Consider the following 18,188-nt stretch of genomic DNA (forward strand, 5'->3'; position numbering starts at 1 on the left):
TTTGAGCTGCAGTTTTCCGATTTCTGATAATGATGGGTCATGTTAGGAAATAACTTCATCCTTTGATCAGTGTTTTACATTCATAATCGAGTTAAGCCTTTGGACGATTTTAAAGCATGTTTCCTTGCTTTGTCCATTCCTTTCTTTGTGACGCGATGCTGTCGGTGCGATCACTTTTGAGACTGCAGGGTGCTGTTGTAAAATTAGCATCTGGTTCTCCATGCTTAGGGATGCTATAGAAATAACATGACCAAGTTTTAAAGTGACTGAATCAAGATATATAAGACAATAAATCTTTCTTATTTGGGGGTTTCAGCAGGTTCTTTGTGTGTGTTCTTTTCAGCATAGAAAATTGTAAGCTTACAGTATTGATTTTTTTAAATATTAGCATGAAACATTGCACAGTAGTTTCTATATCAGATATGTTCATTTTTAGAGGTTAATTGTTGTAAGCTCTTCCAGACTCAGATAGCTAAGTTACAGTTTTTAAGATCATTGGATAAAAATGTTTTATATATATATATGTATATATATGTGTATACATATGTATATATATGTGTACATATATGTATATATGTATGTACATATGTGTATATGTGTGTACATGTATGTGTATATGTGTGTGCATGTATATGTGTGTATACATGTGTATATATGTGTGTCTATATATGTGTATCTATCTATATATGTATATATGTCTTGAAAAGAGTTGAAGGTTTGAGGACCTTTGTGTGAGTATAGAAGGTGGTCTCAGGAGAGCTTGTAATTTTGCCGTATTAGCAAATATGAAGTCCAAGCGCTCCCTACGCCTACCAGTTTGGCCACAAAAACCTCAGCACGTTTATTTTTGGGAGACAGGTGGTGGGGGGAAATAAAAGCACGCACACCAAAGCTCCGTGCACTGTCTGAGAGATAGAACAGGCGGAGGTTAACTGAAGAAACGGAGCTTTCTCTTCCCTCACCTTCACGGCCAGCCCTGGCATCAGCAGTGTGATACAATAGAAAAGGGCGTTCAACTCGGCCTCAGTCCTAGTCAGTCTTACTCAGTCACTGAAGTTGGACAGTCTTACACTCTCTCAGCCTCTGTGTTCTCACCTGATGAACAGGCAGGGAGGCTTAGATCATCTTCAAAAATCCTTGCAGCAGCAAAGGTTTCTGACCACCTTTATTCTCTTCACAACTCGAAGTTGGTGCCTAACAGTTTGGAAGGAGGGTGTTTTGAGTCAAAGGGATCAAGGTGATAGAAGGATTAGTCTCATTCACCTTCAGTCCCGTCCTCATTGCAGGATGGCAAGTAGGTATTGTGTCGCCTGTCAACCCTGGTCAGTTGGTGAGAATCGCCTGGAGAACAGTGTTGAAAGGTTTTCTGGCTGCTTCCAGGTTCAGAGCAAAAACGTGTGCTTGACTAGTGAGGCCTGCGGGGGGTGAGGAAGGGGTGAAAGACAGGCGGTACGTACTCTGACCCCATGTTGCAAAACATGCTCACTACTTACGCACGTCTGAATGGGCTATTTAATAAGAAAACACTATCATCCAGACTGGTATTAATTTTGTTTTCATTCTTTTAATGTTTTTCTGGGATATATATGAGACATTCTTATTATTGCAAGGTTGGGTAATTTTGCTTTTGGAATTTGAAAGCTCAGACTTCAGTAGTGACTTGATTTTAAGCCAGGTGGCAGATGATCTGGCACAGTGGGGAGTGTTAAGCTGAGTCGCGGAAAGTTCGGGAAATGAGCAGAATGTTGGCTCTGTGTGCGTATGTACATATTTGTTAAACAAAACCAAACCCAATGTTGACTAGGTGCTAGAGTGTCGTGTGAAATGTTAGTTTGCAAATACAAGTCTGGAATAGTGAGAAGCCTTTCTCTAACCGGAAAAATCTTTTCTCCTGCTTGGGCTGCCCTGAGCATTTCTCTTCATTTTCTCTGTAGACTTAGTCATCTATCATTTCACTTGAACCGCATTTTGACCACGGGGAAATGAAAGAGAAGGCTTCCAGAGCATCTGTTATTCTCGCTTCATCGAGGCAGCTAGGACCAAGGATAACAGCAGCGTGGGGGCCGTTTTAAAACTGGATGTTAGAGTTGGCGGAGACGTGGGCAGCCACTTGTGGGATTCCACGTACTGATTGTACAAACCAGCCATCATGGACTGGTCGTACCTGCTGAACCACTGGGTTTAGGAGGATTCTGAGTGTGTGTTCGCCCTCAGTGGGACCAAACACCGTAATCAGTGAGTGGGGACCCTGGGACACCGTGTGCACTGTCTGTTTCCACACCTGGTGTTCAAACCCTCTCACACGCAGAGAGGTGAAGTGATTCAGCACAGCTAGGCAGTGGCCCAGTCAGGACCAGAACTCCCATATTATAGGTTCCATTCCATTCCATTCCTTGGAACTCATGTGCTTCTCTTATTTATGTTGGAGCTTGCGCCACTGAAGAGTTTATCATTTGCATATAAGAACTCTGGAAGAGAGAACATTTAGATACCTTCAGGATACCCAAGCGGCTGCCCCATCAGGAACTGAGATAGAGGGCAGGAGAAATGCTTTAAGGGCACCACGCCTCGTAGTACAGTACTTCCTTCAAGTTAGGGTCAGCCTAGAGGAGAGCCTTTAGACGATGGAAGGATGTGGAAGTGTTGGTCATAAAACTGTGCTGCTCAGCACACTTTGTCTCCACCATTAGTAAAGTGGGAAAGAATGAAGGGGGGAGTGTGTATAGTAGATGATCAGAGAGAGAGAGTGTGTGTGTGTTTTTATGAGTGTGTGCATATGTGTGTATATATATGTCACATATACATGTAAATGTGTGTGTGTGTGTGTGTGTGTGTGTGTCCTGGGTCAAACTCATTTTATCCTTCAAGTATGGATTTTGACCCTCACGTGTAACAGATTGATGTGAGAAGGGTGGCAGTGAGACAGTTTGTTTCCAGGACAGCACCTCCGTTCTGAGCGTGACAGAGCCAACAAGATAGGAGTATTGTGCCTCGTGAGAAATGTGTCGTTTGCCTTAGCGAGAAATCCTTTCACTGAGTCCTTTGGAAACTGAAGGTCTTTGTGTTTAAAGCTTAGAAGTGAAAAGAGTGGATTTAGGATCATACAGATTCGTAATAGGTCTGTAAATGAAACTCAATTCAGTTTTTCACAATCTATGTAGGTGACTTATTTGCTGCTGAGGTATAATTTTTAAAATATGTCAAGAAAAGTAAGACTCAAATCCAGATTGTTATTTTATTTATAAGTTCTTAAAAATAAATTTACTTATTTATTATTTATTTTTGGCCGCGTTGGGTCTTGGTTGCTGCGCACGGACTTTCACTAGTTGCGGCGAGCAGGGGCTACTCTTTGTAGCGGTGCGCGGGCTTCTCATTGCGGTGGCTTCTCTTGCTGCGGAGGATGGGCTCTAGGCACGCGGGCTCAGTAGTTGTGGCTCACGGGCTCTAGAGCGCAGGTTCAGTAGTTGTGGCACACAGGCTTAGTTGCTCCGCGGCATGTGGGATCTTCCCAGACCAGGGCTTGAACCCATGTCCCCTGCATTGGAAGGCGGATTCTTAACCTCTGCGCCACCAGGGAAGTCCCCAGATTGTTATAATACATGGTTGAGACTGATAACATCATTTACTTCCTGTCTTGGATTTTGATTTAGCTTAAGTTGAAATGTTGATTGAAACCCACTACCATTTTACATGAAAATCTAAAAAACCTGCTCTATGACATTTTGGTTCCATTTTTTTAAGACTCTGAAATCATTCCCCATCCATCCTTTAAAAAGTTGTGTTGAATTTTATAGTGGTAGTATCTTAAGTATTTATAATTTACATTAGCTTCCTGTCAACTTGGGAGAAACCAAGTTTCCAGGTTCTGGGGAAAAGGGGAATTGGACAAAAAGGATAGGAAATTGACAGAAACTTGTCAGTAGGAGGGAAGGCTCTGTGTTGATTTGGCCTAATATTGGAAGTGTTATCTGTGCACAGGAAGAACAAATATGTGGCTTCTTGTAGGGGCACTTGACGTAGATCAGGGGAGAATGACAGCATGTCTTTACAAGGTTTAAATGTGACATCTGTAAGCACTGTTGTAGGAGTTGGGACAGTCTAGCCTAGAGAAAAATGTCTAGCTGTCTTCAAATTTATAAATATTTATAAATAATGTTGACACCTCACCCCTTTCTAGAAATGTGAGGTGAAGAAAGAGATGAAGGTTGGTAATAAAGAAATTTGTGATTATAAGTGTTGATTATTAGAATGGAATTGGATGGTTAGAATTGGGTGTTGAAGATTATTTAGAAAAAAATTATAAAAAATCCAATCTGGGCTGGTGGAGGGGAAATTAAGACTGGAAACCAGGTGGTGAATGAACCTCCAGATTTCTAGGATTGTCTTTAGAGTCCCAGTGAAGAAAGAGAAGCAAAATCAGAGACTAGCAAAATAGAAGATGCCCTTTCCAGGACCCATTGACACATTATACCTAAAATATAGTATTTGCTCACCTTTACTCTGACCTTTTCCCAGGAAATAGTATAGGTCTGCTTCTGTGGGAGCCCCCTTTGCCTAGTTAACTGTCGTGGACTCAGAATTATACCACAGCCTAAGCACCATTGGCTAGTGCCTCAAACTTTCTCCAGAAGTCCTTTCTTCAATTCTTTTAGTGCCTGGAAACTTCCCCCCCCCCCTCCCACCGCCCAAGATGTGATTCCTGTGTGAGTGAGAGAGGAAAGGTTTATGTGTAATAGAAAAGATGGTTTTTATTATTTAGGTGGAATTCCCTTTTATATTTTAGCTTTAGGGCTTAGGTGCCTTTGTTCCAGGGCAGATGTTGGAGTTTCAGCTTCTTGCAGTGGCAGAGAAAGATCAGAACCAGATCTCATCTTTGCAGCTACCAAGGAGCTTGTACGTTATGGTTGTCCCTTGGTATCCACGGGGGATTGGTTCCAGGACCCCCAAGGATACCAAAATATCTCCCAACTTTTATCTGGGCTGAAAGCTGCCCTGGAAAAGAGGCATACACTTGGGCTGTGCCAAGATGTAAGGTCACCCTGGTTACCGTTCACCCTGCATCCCCGAGGACAGGAACTACCGATTATCCGTCTTTGTATCCCCAACATACAGTAACGACGGGCACGTGGTAGGTGCTTAGTGAGCACTTGTTGATTTAAAGAGGAAAGATAGGTCGTGGAAGACTCATACTGTGTTTATCTGTAAAATAACATGTACTTTTCTGTTTTATTCCAGCTGGTAACAACGCTGTCATCAAATATGAGGAAAAACCTCCAAAACCAGCATTTCAGAATGGTTCCTCGGGGTCCTTATATTTGAAGCCTTTGGTACCCCGAGCCCATGCGCACTTACTAAAGACTCCTCCAAAAGGTATGGACCTCACTGTGGAGAGAAGAGGAAGGCAAGGCTTTTTAAGTCCTTGGCTTATAGGAGGTTAAATTTGGGCATTTAGGTTCACGGTATATTGAATATTTATTTTCCAAAAAATCTGGTGAATAAAGACATAATACATTTTTACACTGATGGAGCTCTTCTTGTTCTGAGAGTGTGTAGGTTCTGTAGCCAAAACCTGATACATATAAATCAGCAGATAGAGCAAAGGTATAAGGTGAAAATAAACGAAACTTCTAGAGTTAAATTACGTGAAGGTGGTGATCTAGAATAATGAGATAGAGATGCATGGTTTACTTCGCACTTTTGGTCCAACCCTGTCCCCCGCGCCCCACCCCCATGTTCTTTATCTCCTCTTCTCTGTCTCGCTCACTTCGTGATTGCTACAGCTATGAAAGTTAACTTTCAAGTTTACAACATATGTGGTATATACTTCATGTGGAATGTTTTCGTGCGGCTTTATCACAGTGGAGCTGAAGCACATTAGCAGTTGTTGCTTAGTGAATTGAAAGATTGCTTAACTGAAAGAATAATGGTGAATGAGAGGCTTGAGCTGTAGTATGTGATGCATATTTATATCAGAGGGTTTAAAAAGGACAGAAACATACAGCCTCCTCCTTCATCCCGTCACCCATGAACAACTGTTGCCTTTCCTCCTTTTCTTTCCCTCTGCATATAAAATAGCTTCGTTTTTGTTTCAAGAAAACTCGGGGCATAATAAGTACATTCTCTTGTGTCTTGCTTTTTATTAATTTAATAGTATGTCATGAGAGTGTCTTCATTTTAAATGGCTATGAAATAGTCTCCTGTTTTCCAATTCCCTGGTTCCTGGACAATTTCTGGCTTTCACTGTGGCACGTAATACTGAGATGAACATCTTTGAGTGTGAATACTATTCATTGCTTCAGGTTCTAGTTACTTCTGTGGGGTTATTCCTAAAAGAGGAACCCCTGGGTTAAACTGTGTGAATCTTTGTGAAATTTTTTTTTTTTTTTTTTTTTTTTTTTTTTTTTTTTTTTTGTGGTACGCGGGCCTCTCACTGCTGTGGCCTCTCCCGTTGCGGAGCACAGGCTCCGGACCCGCAGGCTCAGTGGCCATGGCTCACGGGCCCAGCCGCTCCGCGGCACGTGGGATCTTCCCAGACCGGGGCACGAACCCGTGTCCCCTGCATCGGCAGGCGGACTCTCAACCACTGCGCCACCAGGGAAGCCCTGAAATTTTTATCATATTACTAAATAACTTTCCAGAAATGTGTTAGTCTCTCAAAGCAGTGTGTGTCTGTTGCTCTGTGTCCTTCTCAACATTTGTGTATGTGTGTGTATGTTACATATGTATGTAAAGGATCACGTGGTAACTTGAGGTTAATTACCTAGTGAATGTTTAGCAACACTTTCTTTTCTACTGAATTCAAGAGAGAATAGGCATAGATATTGGCAAAAAGATTCTTCTGGGTACGAGCAGGTTCTCACCTTCCAGGGTTTTAAACAAACTTCTGATGCATCACATCACCCCGCGGTGGGATGACATCAGTATATGAATGTATGGTTTTTATTGATGATGGTAAAGCCCTGTCATCTACACATAAACCAGTACCTGGAAAGAAATGTCGAACTTTGATACTAAAATAACTTTCAGAGAGTTAGAACGGCATGATTTCTCTGATACATTTGCAGAACAGAGAACCTCGGTATTCTAAAATGTCTTGCCATTGAATTTGTAAGCTTTTGTATCACAGAGGTTTTGCTTGACTGGGAGTCAATGCTGTCCATTTATAACAGCCACATGTTTTAAGAGATTGTCATCTCTGTAAAATTCCACAGAATGTGGCAGCTGTTCGAACTAAGTAATCTGCAGGTGACTTGCCCTAGAAATGATTCTGTCATGTCAGGAAGACGTGCTCACAGTCTTCTAGTTGGCTTATCTTTGTAGCTCTGTACCTGTTACCACTCCTGGTTGAACTTATTTTTCAGATTTATTGATGTATAATTGACAATTAAAATTATATTTAATACACATATACATTGTGAAAGAATTCCCCTGGTTGTATTTTATATTGTCTCAGTTTGGAGGAAAAGCTTAAGTATGTTTTCCTTCATAGCTGAATAGCAAGAGAACTGGATTTAATACTTGGCAATTTTAGAAATCACACCCTAGTAGCTATGTTTTGTAGTCTGGGCCTTTTTGCTCTATCAGCAGTGGAATAGCATAAACTGTGTAATACATGTATAAATTTAGTACTGTTAAAATTTGAATTTCAGCAGTTCTTGAACTGAAAAAATACTGTAGTTTGTCCTAGCACATTTAATTTTGACAATGAATAATATCACCCTTAAGCAACTATTTTGATGTTATTTGGAATATTTTATCCTTAGACATTCTAAGTATAAACTCAGTAAAGTTGATTAAATCTCAGTGGAATTTCCCATCTGGAACCTAAAATTTAGGTGTTAATGGATTGTTTTTGGAAAAAAAACCTTAGTTTTTTAAATGGTTTATTTTTGTATGATATTTTCTATAAAACATAAATATTTCTATTTTAGGTCCTTCAAGAAAAGGTCTATACACAGCTTTAAATGCGGGTAAGTGACACCTTAAATATGGATGGAGAAAAAGAATCTTTTTGTAAAGTTATATTATCATTACAAGTATTCAAGTGTATTTGCAGTGATTTTTTTCACTAGTATGTTTATAAATATAATTTCAGGTTTGTGGCATAAACATAACTGCTTATGACCTTGATCAGCATAGGGTTAAAACTTGCTGAGCACAATTGCCAAGCCATCTGATGCAGAAGGACGTTTTATTAATCACAGATAATTTGTTTTTTAAATAATGATTTTTTTTCCAAATGTGGAGCATATTTAATATTTAAAATGTGGAGATGTAGAGAACGTACTTTTTTTTTTTTTTTTACAAGAAATAGGCTATTTTAAAGGTGCATAGTCTTTAATTGCTAAATAATCTCAAGACAGGTTTTAACACCTTTAATAGTTCAGCCATTTAACATTTTTCTTTTCTTTTTTATACTTCTATTGAACAAAGTCACATCCATCTCTAAGAGCCTGCAGCCCCACTCACTGAACCTTTGAATGTCAACTGGAAATCAAAAAGCTTTGTCTCTTGAGAAGCCATAGAAGATTCATTAAAATATAGAAGTTTCTATATTTTCTCTCTAGCTGATTAGGTCCCCATCCACTACTTGAATTCTCTTCTTTAGTATATGCAGTTATAGGACAGTTGTGTGGCTTCTAAGTCCACTGAGGATGAGAACGGCAAATCAAAGGGGAGAAGCGTATTATTATAACACGCTGACTACAGACTTTTTTTTTTTTAACATCTTTATTGGAGTATAACTGTTTTACAATGGTGTGTTAGTTTCTGCTTTACAACAAAGTAAATCAGTTATCATATACATATGTTCCCATATCTCTTCCCTCTTGTGTCACCCTCCCTCCCACCCCTCTAGGTGGTCACAAAGCACAGAGGTGATCTCCCTGTGCTATGCGGCAGCTTCCCACTAGCTATCTAATTTACATTTGATAGTGTATATATGTCCCTGCCACTCTCTCACTTCGTCACAGCTTACCCTTCCCCCTCCCCGTATCCTCAAGTCCATGCTCTAGTAGGTCTGTGTTTTATTCCCGTCCTACCACTAATCTCTTCATGACATTTTTTTTTCTTAGATTCCATATATATGTGTTAGCATACGGTATTTGTTTTTTCTCCTTCTGACTTACTTCACTCTGTATGGCAGACTCCAGGTCTATCCACCTCATTACAAATAACTCAGTTTAATTTCCTTTTATGGCTGAGTAATATTCCATTGTATATATGTGCCACATCTTCTTTATCCATTCATCTGTTGATGGACACTTAGGTTGCTTCTATGTCCTGGCTATTATAAATAGAGCTGCAATGAACATTTTGGTACATGACTCTTTTTGAATGATGGTTTTCTCAGGGTATATGCCCAGTAGTGGGATTGCTGGGTTGTATGGTAGTTCTATTTGTAGTTTTTTAAGGAACCTCCATACTGTTCTCCATAGTGGCTGTATCAATTTACATTCCCACCAGCAGTGCAAGAGTGTTCCCTTTTCTCCACACCCTCTCCAGCATTTATTGTTTCTAGAGTTTATTTATTATTTTTTTAAAATAAATTTATTTATTTATTTGTTTTTGGCTGTGTTGGGTCTTCGTTGCTGTGTGGGGGCTTTCTCTAGTTGTGTTGAGCAGGGGCTACTCTTTGTTGCAGTGAGTGGGCTTCTCACTGCAGTGGTTTCTCTTGTTGCAGAGCACAGGCTCTAGGCACGTGGGCTTCAGTAGTTGTGACACATGGGCTCAGTAGTTGTGGCTCGCGGGCTCTAGAGCGCAGGCTCAGTGGTTGTGGCCCACGGGCTTAGTTGCTCCGCGGCATGTGGGATCTTCCTGGACCAGGGCTTGGACCCGTGTCCCCTGCATTAGCAGGCAGATTCTCAACCACTGTGCCACCATGGAAGCCCCTAAGGCATATTTTTAATTTTCATGAGATCCAGTTTATTATTTTCTAATGTTGTGTATCTATTTGGCATTCTATCTAAGAAGCCATTGCTTAGGTACAAGATCATAAAGACTTACACCTATGTTTTCTTCTCAGAGTTTTATACTTTTAGCTCTTACACTTGGGTCTTTGATCCATTTTTGAGTTAACTTTTGCATTTGATGTGAAGTAGGGGATCCATCTTAATTCTTCTGCATGTAGATTTCCTGCTGTCCCAGTACCATTTGTTGAAAACACTATTCTTTCTTACATTGGAATATCTTGTCACCTTTGTTAAAAACAGTTGGCTGTAAATGTGAGGCTATGTTTCTGGACTCTCTTTTCATGGATATGTGTCAATGCCACATTGTTTTGATGACTGTGGTGTAATAAGTTCTGAAATCAGGAAGTGTGAGTCCTCTAACTAGTTCTTCTTTTTCAAGATTGTTTTGGCTATTCTGAGTCCCTTGAATTTCCATATGAACTTTAGGGTCAACTTGTCAATTTCCATAAAAACGTCAGCTAGGACTTTGATAGAAATTACATTGAATCTGTAGATGAATTTCTGGAGTATTGCCATCTTTACAATATGAAGTATTTTGATTCATGAGTATAGGATGGCTTCCTTTTTAGTTAGGTCTCCTTTAATTTCTTGCAACAAATTTTTTGTAGTCTTCAAAATACAAGTTTTGCAGTTTTGGTGGTAAGTATTTGTGTGTGACATTTCTGTGCTTTGGAAGCTGCCATTGATATTGGTCACAGTAAAGGGGCTGGTTAAATAAGTCTAAATGCCTGTTTTATGAAACTTGGAAAGGCAGTCTTAATTCATGTCTCAAGTCTATGATTATATGAAATATTGTAAAGGATATTTGTTTTCACAGTCATAGTACAAATAATCTCTGATATATATCTTCTTTCCACACACGGAAAAACTATTAGCATTAGGTATTTTCCTTTGGCACATTGTGGGACTGACATGATATCTTGTTTCCAAAGCCTATCACTGACCCTCAACATATCAGTGACCCTTGAAAGGGAAGGTTACCAGAATGGCAAATTAGCAACTGAGTGAGAAAAGAAATGAACAGTATGAATCACTGTGGTTTTGCTTGGCAAAGCCTCTAACCGTGGAGTAGAAATGGGGCATATGACAGAGTTTGAGAAGGCCTATCTTCAATTCAGCCTGTGAGTAATCAATGCTCTAATAATTACAGTGGAAAAAGATGTATTTTAAGGGGGGTCAGCATAGTGATTTTAATCTAGATTACGGGGTCTGAACATGTATTTTCCAAAATTCATAAACTTCTAGTTGATGGTTAGCTATCATTGCTTAAGACTAACCTAGTATATGATGAGCCGGCTGAGGAAAAGTCACAGTGTGTTGCCCTTTGGAGGAACAGCTTGGATGCTAAGAAGTGGTGTCCAAGCAGCCAGTGAGTTTGGGTGGATCATGTCACCTCTGAATATTAGCTTACTTTTCTGTGTAATTGAAACGATTGATCACTAAGGTTTCTCCCCGCTCTGATAGCCTATGACTGCAAAGCACCTTGGCTTTCTTTATATTCTGCGTGCAATGGTCATCTTTTAGATGGTACAGAAGACATTGCCTCCACATACAAACATGTTCCTCTGAGCATTAAATTTTATGGTTTTCAGATAGGTTTGTTGTTGTTTTTTTTTTTAAGCAACAAACCGGTGGAGATTAAAGTTGACCAACTTCATATGTTTTCACTAGAGTACAATAATCACTTTGTAGTGATCTGCTAAGTTCTAAAAAGTCTAACGTGTAGAGGTTTAGAAATCACCCTTCAGTTTTTTTTAAATTTGTGATTTTAAATACAATTCAGATAACTTTATATCCCGTTGTCACTTAACGTAAGTAATCACTCTTTAATGACTATTACATTTAGCATATGCGGCAGCATTTAACTGCTCCTCTGTAATATTTGGGGCGCTTCTGCATCACATTCACAAATGGTTCTCTGATGAACATCTTTACAGTTATCACCTTCAAAGTTTAGGGAAGTTTTTTTGTGATAGATTCTTAAAACTAGTGTAAACAAATCAAAACATATGCATATTTATAGCCACTTCCTTCAAACAAATTGCTTTCCAAAAGCTTCATATCCATTTATACAATGACTGACAACAGCAAAGAGTGCTGGCCTCACCATACTCTGGTCGACGTTGGGTATTATTAATTTTTTTAATTTGACTAGCTTACTAGTTGAAAATTCTGTATCATTGGTTTAGTTTTAACCTTTAATCAGTCATTTCAAAGACGGTTCCATTATCTCGTAAGACAATGAAGAGGAACAGAAGGGAATGAAGTTTTCAGGCATTGACTGTTGGTTGAAATCCTGGGATTGCTGCATTCCCCTTGTGGCCTGACCTTGGGCTAGTTGCTCAGCCTCTCCGAAGCCTCAAATTTCTCATTTGGAAACGTGAGAATATTTGGGGAAAAAATCCCAGTATAGAAGTAATTTTGACGTCACAGAGTTGTTATATAAAAAACTCAAATGATAGCTGCTTCTGCTACTGGGGAAGGTGATGAGGATAATCATTTTCATTGTTCTTATGGTTCTAGTGGCTTTACTTTTAGAGCTCTTTTCCAGGGGGATGAATTATTTTAAATCCCTCAAGCAGGAAAAACCAGTGAAAGTCAAGAACCATCCTCATGGGGTCTAGCTTTTGTAATTTATTTAAAGATTACGGTGCTGTAAGAGTCTAGCCAACATTGGCTCTAAATGAAACTTGGCTTACTGTTTATAGGGAAGATGCCACACGTACCATTACTATTATTGCCAAGGTTGTACCACACGTGAAAGCTCTTAGGAATACCAGAGCACCAGAGCTGTTTTTATCCTGCGCCTTGATTCTTTTACACAAGACCATCAGTCTCAGGTGCCGTGGTGTCTGCCCTGGAAAGTAGGAAATGCACTACTCCTTCCATACCCGCCCCTAAATCCAGCACAGGAGGATAGGGTTGCTTTCTGTATCCCCTCTTCCAAGTGTTGGGAAATGGTTGAGAGTTGCACACCTGCTCTGAAGAGGTAATGCCGCTGTGACCAGTGCTTTCTCCGGTGAGAGTAAGGATGAGGCTGGCTTTCTGTGTTGGTTTATGATTATAACTCTCCTCTCACACTTAACAACGAAATGCTGGGCTTCCCTGGTGGCGCAGTGGTTGAGAGTCTGCCTGCCGATGCAGTGGACACAGGTTCGAGCCCTAGTCTGGGAAGATCCCACGTGCCGCGGAGCAACTGGGCCCGTGAGCCGCAACTACTGAGCCTGCGCGTCCGTAGCCTGTGCTCCGCAACAAGAGAGGCCGCGACAGTGAGAGGCCCGCGCACCGTGATGAAGAGTAGGCCCCGCTCGCCGCAACTGGAGAAAACCCTCGCACAGAAATGAAGACCCAACACAGCCAAAAATAAAGAAAATTAAAAAAAAATTTTTAAAAAGCAAATGCTATTTCAGCATGTGTTCATTTAGTGTTCCAATCAGGGAAAAGTATGGATTGTTTAGTAAACCTTGTTGGAACAAGGACTATCTTTTTATCAGGAGCTAGAGCCCTACTTCATATACTACATGCAAATATATTCCAGACTGAAGTTTTAAACAAAAATTAGAATGATAAGAGCACTAAGAGTATATAGACTTGTATAGAAAAGGCCTTTCCACGAATGTCACAATGAAAGAATGGGTTACGAATTATGACAACAAAAGTTTTAGACCTCCCGTTTGTCAAAAACGTTCTAAGCATGGTGATGGATGTTAACTATAACTAGACTTGTTGTGGTGGTCATTTCACAGTATAGATGAATACAGGCATACGTCAGAGATACTGTGGGTTCAGTTCCAGACCGCCGCAGTAAAGCTAGTCGCATGACTTTTTGGTTTCCCAGTTCATATAAAAGTTATGTTTACACTATACAGTAGTCTCTTAACTGTGCAATAATAGCATTCTGTCTAAAAAAGGTACATATCTTAACTTAAAAATACAAAACAAAAACCAATTACAGTAGTAACCTCAAAGATCACCAGTCACCATAACAAATATAATAATAATGAAAACGTTTGAAATATTGCGAGAATTACCAAAATGTGACATAGACACATGAAGTGACCAAATGCAGTTGGAAAAATGGTGCCAATCGTCTTGTTCAACGCAAGGTTGCCACAGACCTCCAATTTGTAAAAATACAATATCTATGAAGTGCAATAAAACGAGGTTATGCTTGTATCGAATCAAAAACAGACAAATACTGTGGAATCTAAAAGATAGGATGAATGAATATAACAAAACAAACAGACTCACAGATAACAGACTAGTGGTCACCAGTGGGGAGAGGATAGAGAAGAGGGACAATATCGTAGAAGGGGATTAAGAGGTACAAACCATTATATATAAAATAAGATACAAGGATGTAACGTACAGCACAGAGAGTGTAGCCAATATTTTATAGTAATTTAAAATGGAGTTTATCAAATATGAAATCATATTTTGTACACTTGAAACTAACATAACATTGCAAATCAACTATGCTTCATTAAAAGGTGGGAAACGAAAAAATTCGATGCAAAAAAAGAAATATGAGGGACTAAGAAACATGAAAAAAGTTTACGAACGTCAATTAAAATAATGTGCTGTCAGTTCTTGTCTGTTTTTAAGAGTAATACCCACTATTGGTGAATGCGTGAGGACCAGGTACCTCATACATGCCACTGAAGGGGTATAAATTACTACGGCTTTTCTGGACAGAGACACTTCGGTGACATATAACAAAAGCCTTCTACCCTGGAATTCCATTTATCAGAATTGATTCTAGGAAACTAGTTGATTGACTTACTTACTGCTTTTCAGAAATGTTTAGAAGGGGGAAAATTGGAAACAGTATGAATGGTTTAAGCAACAGGTGTTGTTTATGTTCACCGACACTTTAATGACATTTTTGAAGCCATTAAAATAACAACATAGAGGATTATTTAATGCCATGGAAAGATAAATGTGAAATTTTTAAGTTTAAGAAAACTGGTTACAGAGCACCATGACGTACAGGTAATTTAACTTTTTTAAAAAAAATAATTTTTAAAATTTGTTTTTATTTTTGGCTGTGTTGGGTCCTCGTTGCTGTGTGCGGGCTTTCTCTAGTTGCGGCGAGCGGGGGCTACTCTTCGTTGCGCTGCGTGGGCTTCTCATTGTGGTGGCTTCTCGTTGCAGGGCACGGGCTCTAGGCACGCGGGTTTCAGTAGTTGTGGCACACGGGCTCAGTAGCTGTGGCTTGCGGGCTCTAGAGCACAGGCTCAGTAGTTGTGGCGCACGGGCTTAGTTGTTCTGTGACATGTGGGATCTTCCAGGCCAGGGATCGAACCCGTGTCCCCTGCATTGGCAGGCGGATTCTTAACCACGGTGCCACCAGGGAAGCCCCTAATTTAACTTTTATTTTTAAAAAAATTATACATTGAATATGCTTTTTTTCTTAGTTTTTAAAAACATTGTACATGGATAAAACATAACTGCTCTTACTTTGGGAGACCAAAGAAATAAAAGGCAGTGCCACTGATCTAGAAAAACTTATAATCTTAACTGACCTTGAAAAACTTATAATCTTAAGGGTGGGTGGAGGTTGAAATATTTTCTAATTGTTTTATGTGAATTTTTGGACAGTCACTATATATCTTAGACATTCTTTTCCCTACTAAGGAAGAGGACATTATGGAAAAATTGGACTCTTGAGTTGAAGTTTCTACCACTGGAATAGAGATTTGAACTTAAAAATGATGATGCATAAAAATGAAGAAAATGAGGCTTCCCTGGTGGCGCAGTGGTTGAGAATCCACCTGCCGATGCAGGGGACACGGGTTCGTGCCCCGGTCCGAGAGGATCCCACGTGCCGCGGAGCGGCTGGGCCCGTGAGCCGTGGCCGCTGAGCCTGCGCGTCCGGAGCCTGTGCTCTGCAACGGGAGGGGCCACAACAGTGAGAGGCCCGCGTACCACAAAAAAAAAAAAAAAAAAAAAAAAGGAAGAAAATGTGGCAATTAGTGTTGTGTTAGGCAGAGGAAGTAGGTAAACGTTAAGACTGATACTCCATGTTGGAGTTCTGGGGAAGATTGGTTGGATAGAGATGCTTGAATCCCTGGTTTAAATATTAACCTCTAGATTCTTGATGATCATTAACAACAACAAATAAATCTGTCCTAGCTGGATGTATTTCCTAGCATCTAAGCAAGCCTGCACAGCATATGCTAGAGTCATAACACCATTGTTTTCTAAAGTCTGGTCACTAATGAAATGCACACATTTCTGCACAGACTGCACTGGGATCTGTGATTCCTGTTTGAACCTACTGTGATACTACAGCACATCGACCTGCCAAACACTTATATCATCCATAACATACCTTCTTTAGTTTTTTAAGCCTTACCAAAGACCTTATACAATTATTTATTCATTGTTTTTGTGTCATTAATAGAAACTCAGTCCATATCATGAGCTTTTAAGAAAGGTATTCTGTCACTTAAGCTTTTTAGAAACTTTATTTTTCTGACTCTGTGATCTCTGTTTAAAAAGAGTTGGGAAAATGCAGAAACATAAAGCAAGGGAATTAAGTATCGTGCCTACCCCAACTCCCAGAGTATTGCTGATATTTTGGTATATTTGCTCCAGTATTTGTTATTCTTTTTGTTTAAAGTTGACATCCTAATACACATACAAATTTAAATCATGGTTTTGTTTTCCCACTTGACATCCTAACAGGTTTTGCTGTACTTCATAAAAATTCATCTTATTCCTAACTTTTAATAACTGTAATTACATTTTTCTATCTTAGGTACCAAAAGTTCCTTAAATTTTTCCTTACTGTCCTTGGTGATCCTTATGTCCTCTTAATTCAAATTAAGACTTTGTACAATAACAAAGGTGAACACTTTCTTAAATGTGGGTACTTCTATATTTAGTATAACTAAAGAAACTCCAGTGTGCGTACAAGTGGTAACAGCTGATCAAATAAGTAACCAAGGAAACGTTTTGAGCCAGTTTTAAAATCTGTGCTTCCCCAAACCCCTGAAGTATATATATTATAAAAGTAATTGGAACTGTATAATAATTGCTTATTCGATCATTTAAAAGAGTGCATACATATAAAGCGTTTAGGGGTGTGCTTGGTATGTAGTATATGGTATGAGTTAGCTGTTACGGGCCCTTTTGCTTTGGTGCACTTGTGCTCAACTGCCACCAGGGGGCAGACTGTGTTTGGGAAAGAATGGAAACCCAGCTTGAGCTGTTCTTAGTCTTTCGTCTCAAACATCTTTTTCCCTGTGTGTGTGTGTGTGTGTGTGCGCGCGCGTGTGTGTGTACACTTTGCTGTACAAACAACTACTCCTCTGACTTTTGACTTTTCCTTCTGACTGGCACTGCTTCTCTTTATTCTTGTAGTTCCTTGCTGTGCTGTCTTTTGTTTTTTGGTTTTTTTTCCTTTGTTTTTTGCCTCTGAAGGAAGAGTTCCCCAGAGGATGGGGGACACTGCAGGCCACGGCCACGCAGGGTCACTCACAGGCAGAAGCAGGGAGACTTGCTGTGCTGTTTACAAAGATCGTTAGCAACATTACTGTTAACTCTGTGTGGTGTAGCGTAGGGTAGTTCAAGTAGACTTTCTAATGAGTATGAAGAATTGGTGGCATGTTGCTAATTTCTTCTTTTGGGTGGTCTAGGCTAAAGGGTTTCCCCTTTAACCAGGATACGTTAGAGTTTACTGTTACTTAACTAACAAAACTAAACAAACAAAAAAACTTAACAAAACAGAAAACATCCTATAGGGGGTGGTGTCCTATCTTTAATAATATCAGTGTTTAGTCTTCTATTTATAATTTTAATGCTGATTTTTATCTCAGTGTTTTTAAACTTTTTATGGGGGTATAGTTGTTTTACAGTGTTGTGTTTATCTTAGTTTTTACACGCTTTTTTTCTTTTCTTGGTGCGGGCAGGGAGGAGAGGTGCTTTACGGCAAATTAATTTGCCCAATCCAGAAAAATGGTTGCTGTTTAATAATAACAAATTGTGATAGAGTGAAAAGGCACCACCTAAATGTAGCTTTTCTAGACTTCAGTTCCTTGATTATTTGTGCTTGCGTGGCCCGTGGGTGCAGTGTTTACAAGACGCCTTGTCTGTGCAGGAACAGGTTGTAATCTTCCCACGGCTGAGCCCTGGCAGGTTACCGGGTTGGTCTCTCGACAGCCTCTGAAGAGGCAGGCTGTGGGGCGAGTGAAAAGGGAGAAGGAATTACTC

At 39.8% G+C, this 18,188-nt stretch overlaps 1 protein-coding gene across 9 annotated transcripts in view; it reads left to right on the top strand.

The window, feature by feature from the left end:
* The window catches only part of MTUS1 (microtubule associated scaffold protein 1), a 155,356-nt gene that overhangs the window by 82,601 nt on the left and 54,567 nt on the right, over positions 1 to 18,188 (top strand). For all 9 annotated transcript variants that reach the window (XM_059049414.2, XM_067022359.1, XM_059049416.2 and 6 more), the window contains 2 exons: positions 5,236 to 5,370; positions 7,932 to 7,970. In XM_059049414.2, the coding sequence (XP_058905397.1) occupies positions 5,236 to 5,370; positions 7,932 to 7,970 (174 nt within the window). The remainder of the gene's footprint in view (positions 1 to 5,235; positions 5,371 to 7,931; positions 7,971 to 18,188) is intronic.

The sequence above is a fragment of the Kogia breviceps genome, chromosome 20 (assembly GCF_026419965.1).
Source record: "Kogia breviceps isolate mKogBre1 chromosome 20, mKogBre1 haplotype 1, whole genome shotgun sequence".
NCBI classification, from domain to species: Eukaryota; Metazoa; Chordata; class Mammalia; order Artiodactyla; family Physeteridae; genus Kogia; species Kogia breviceps.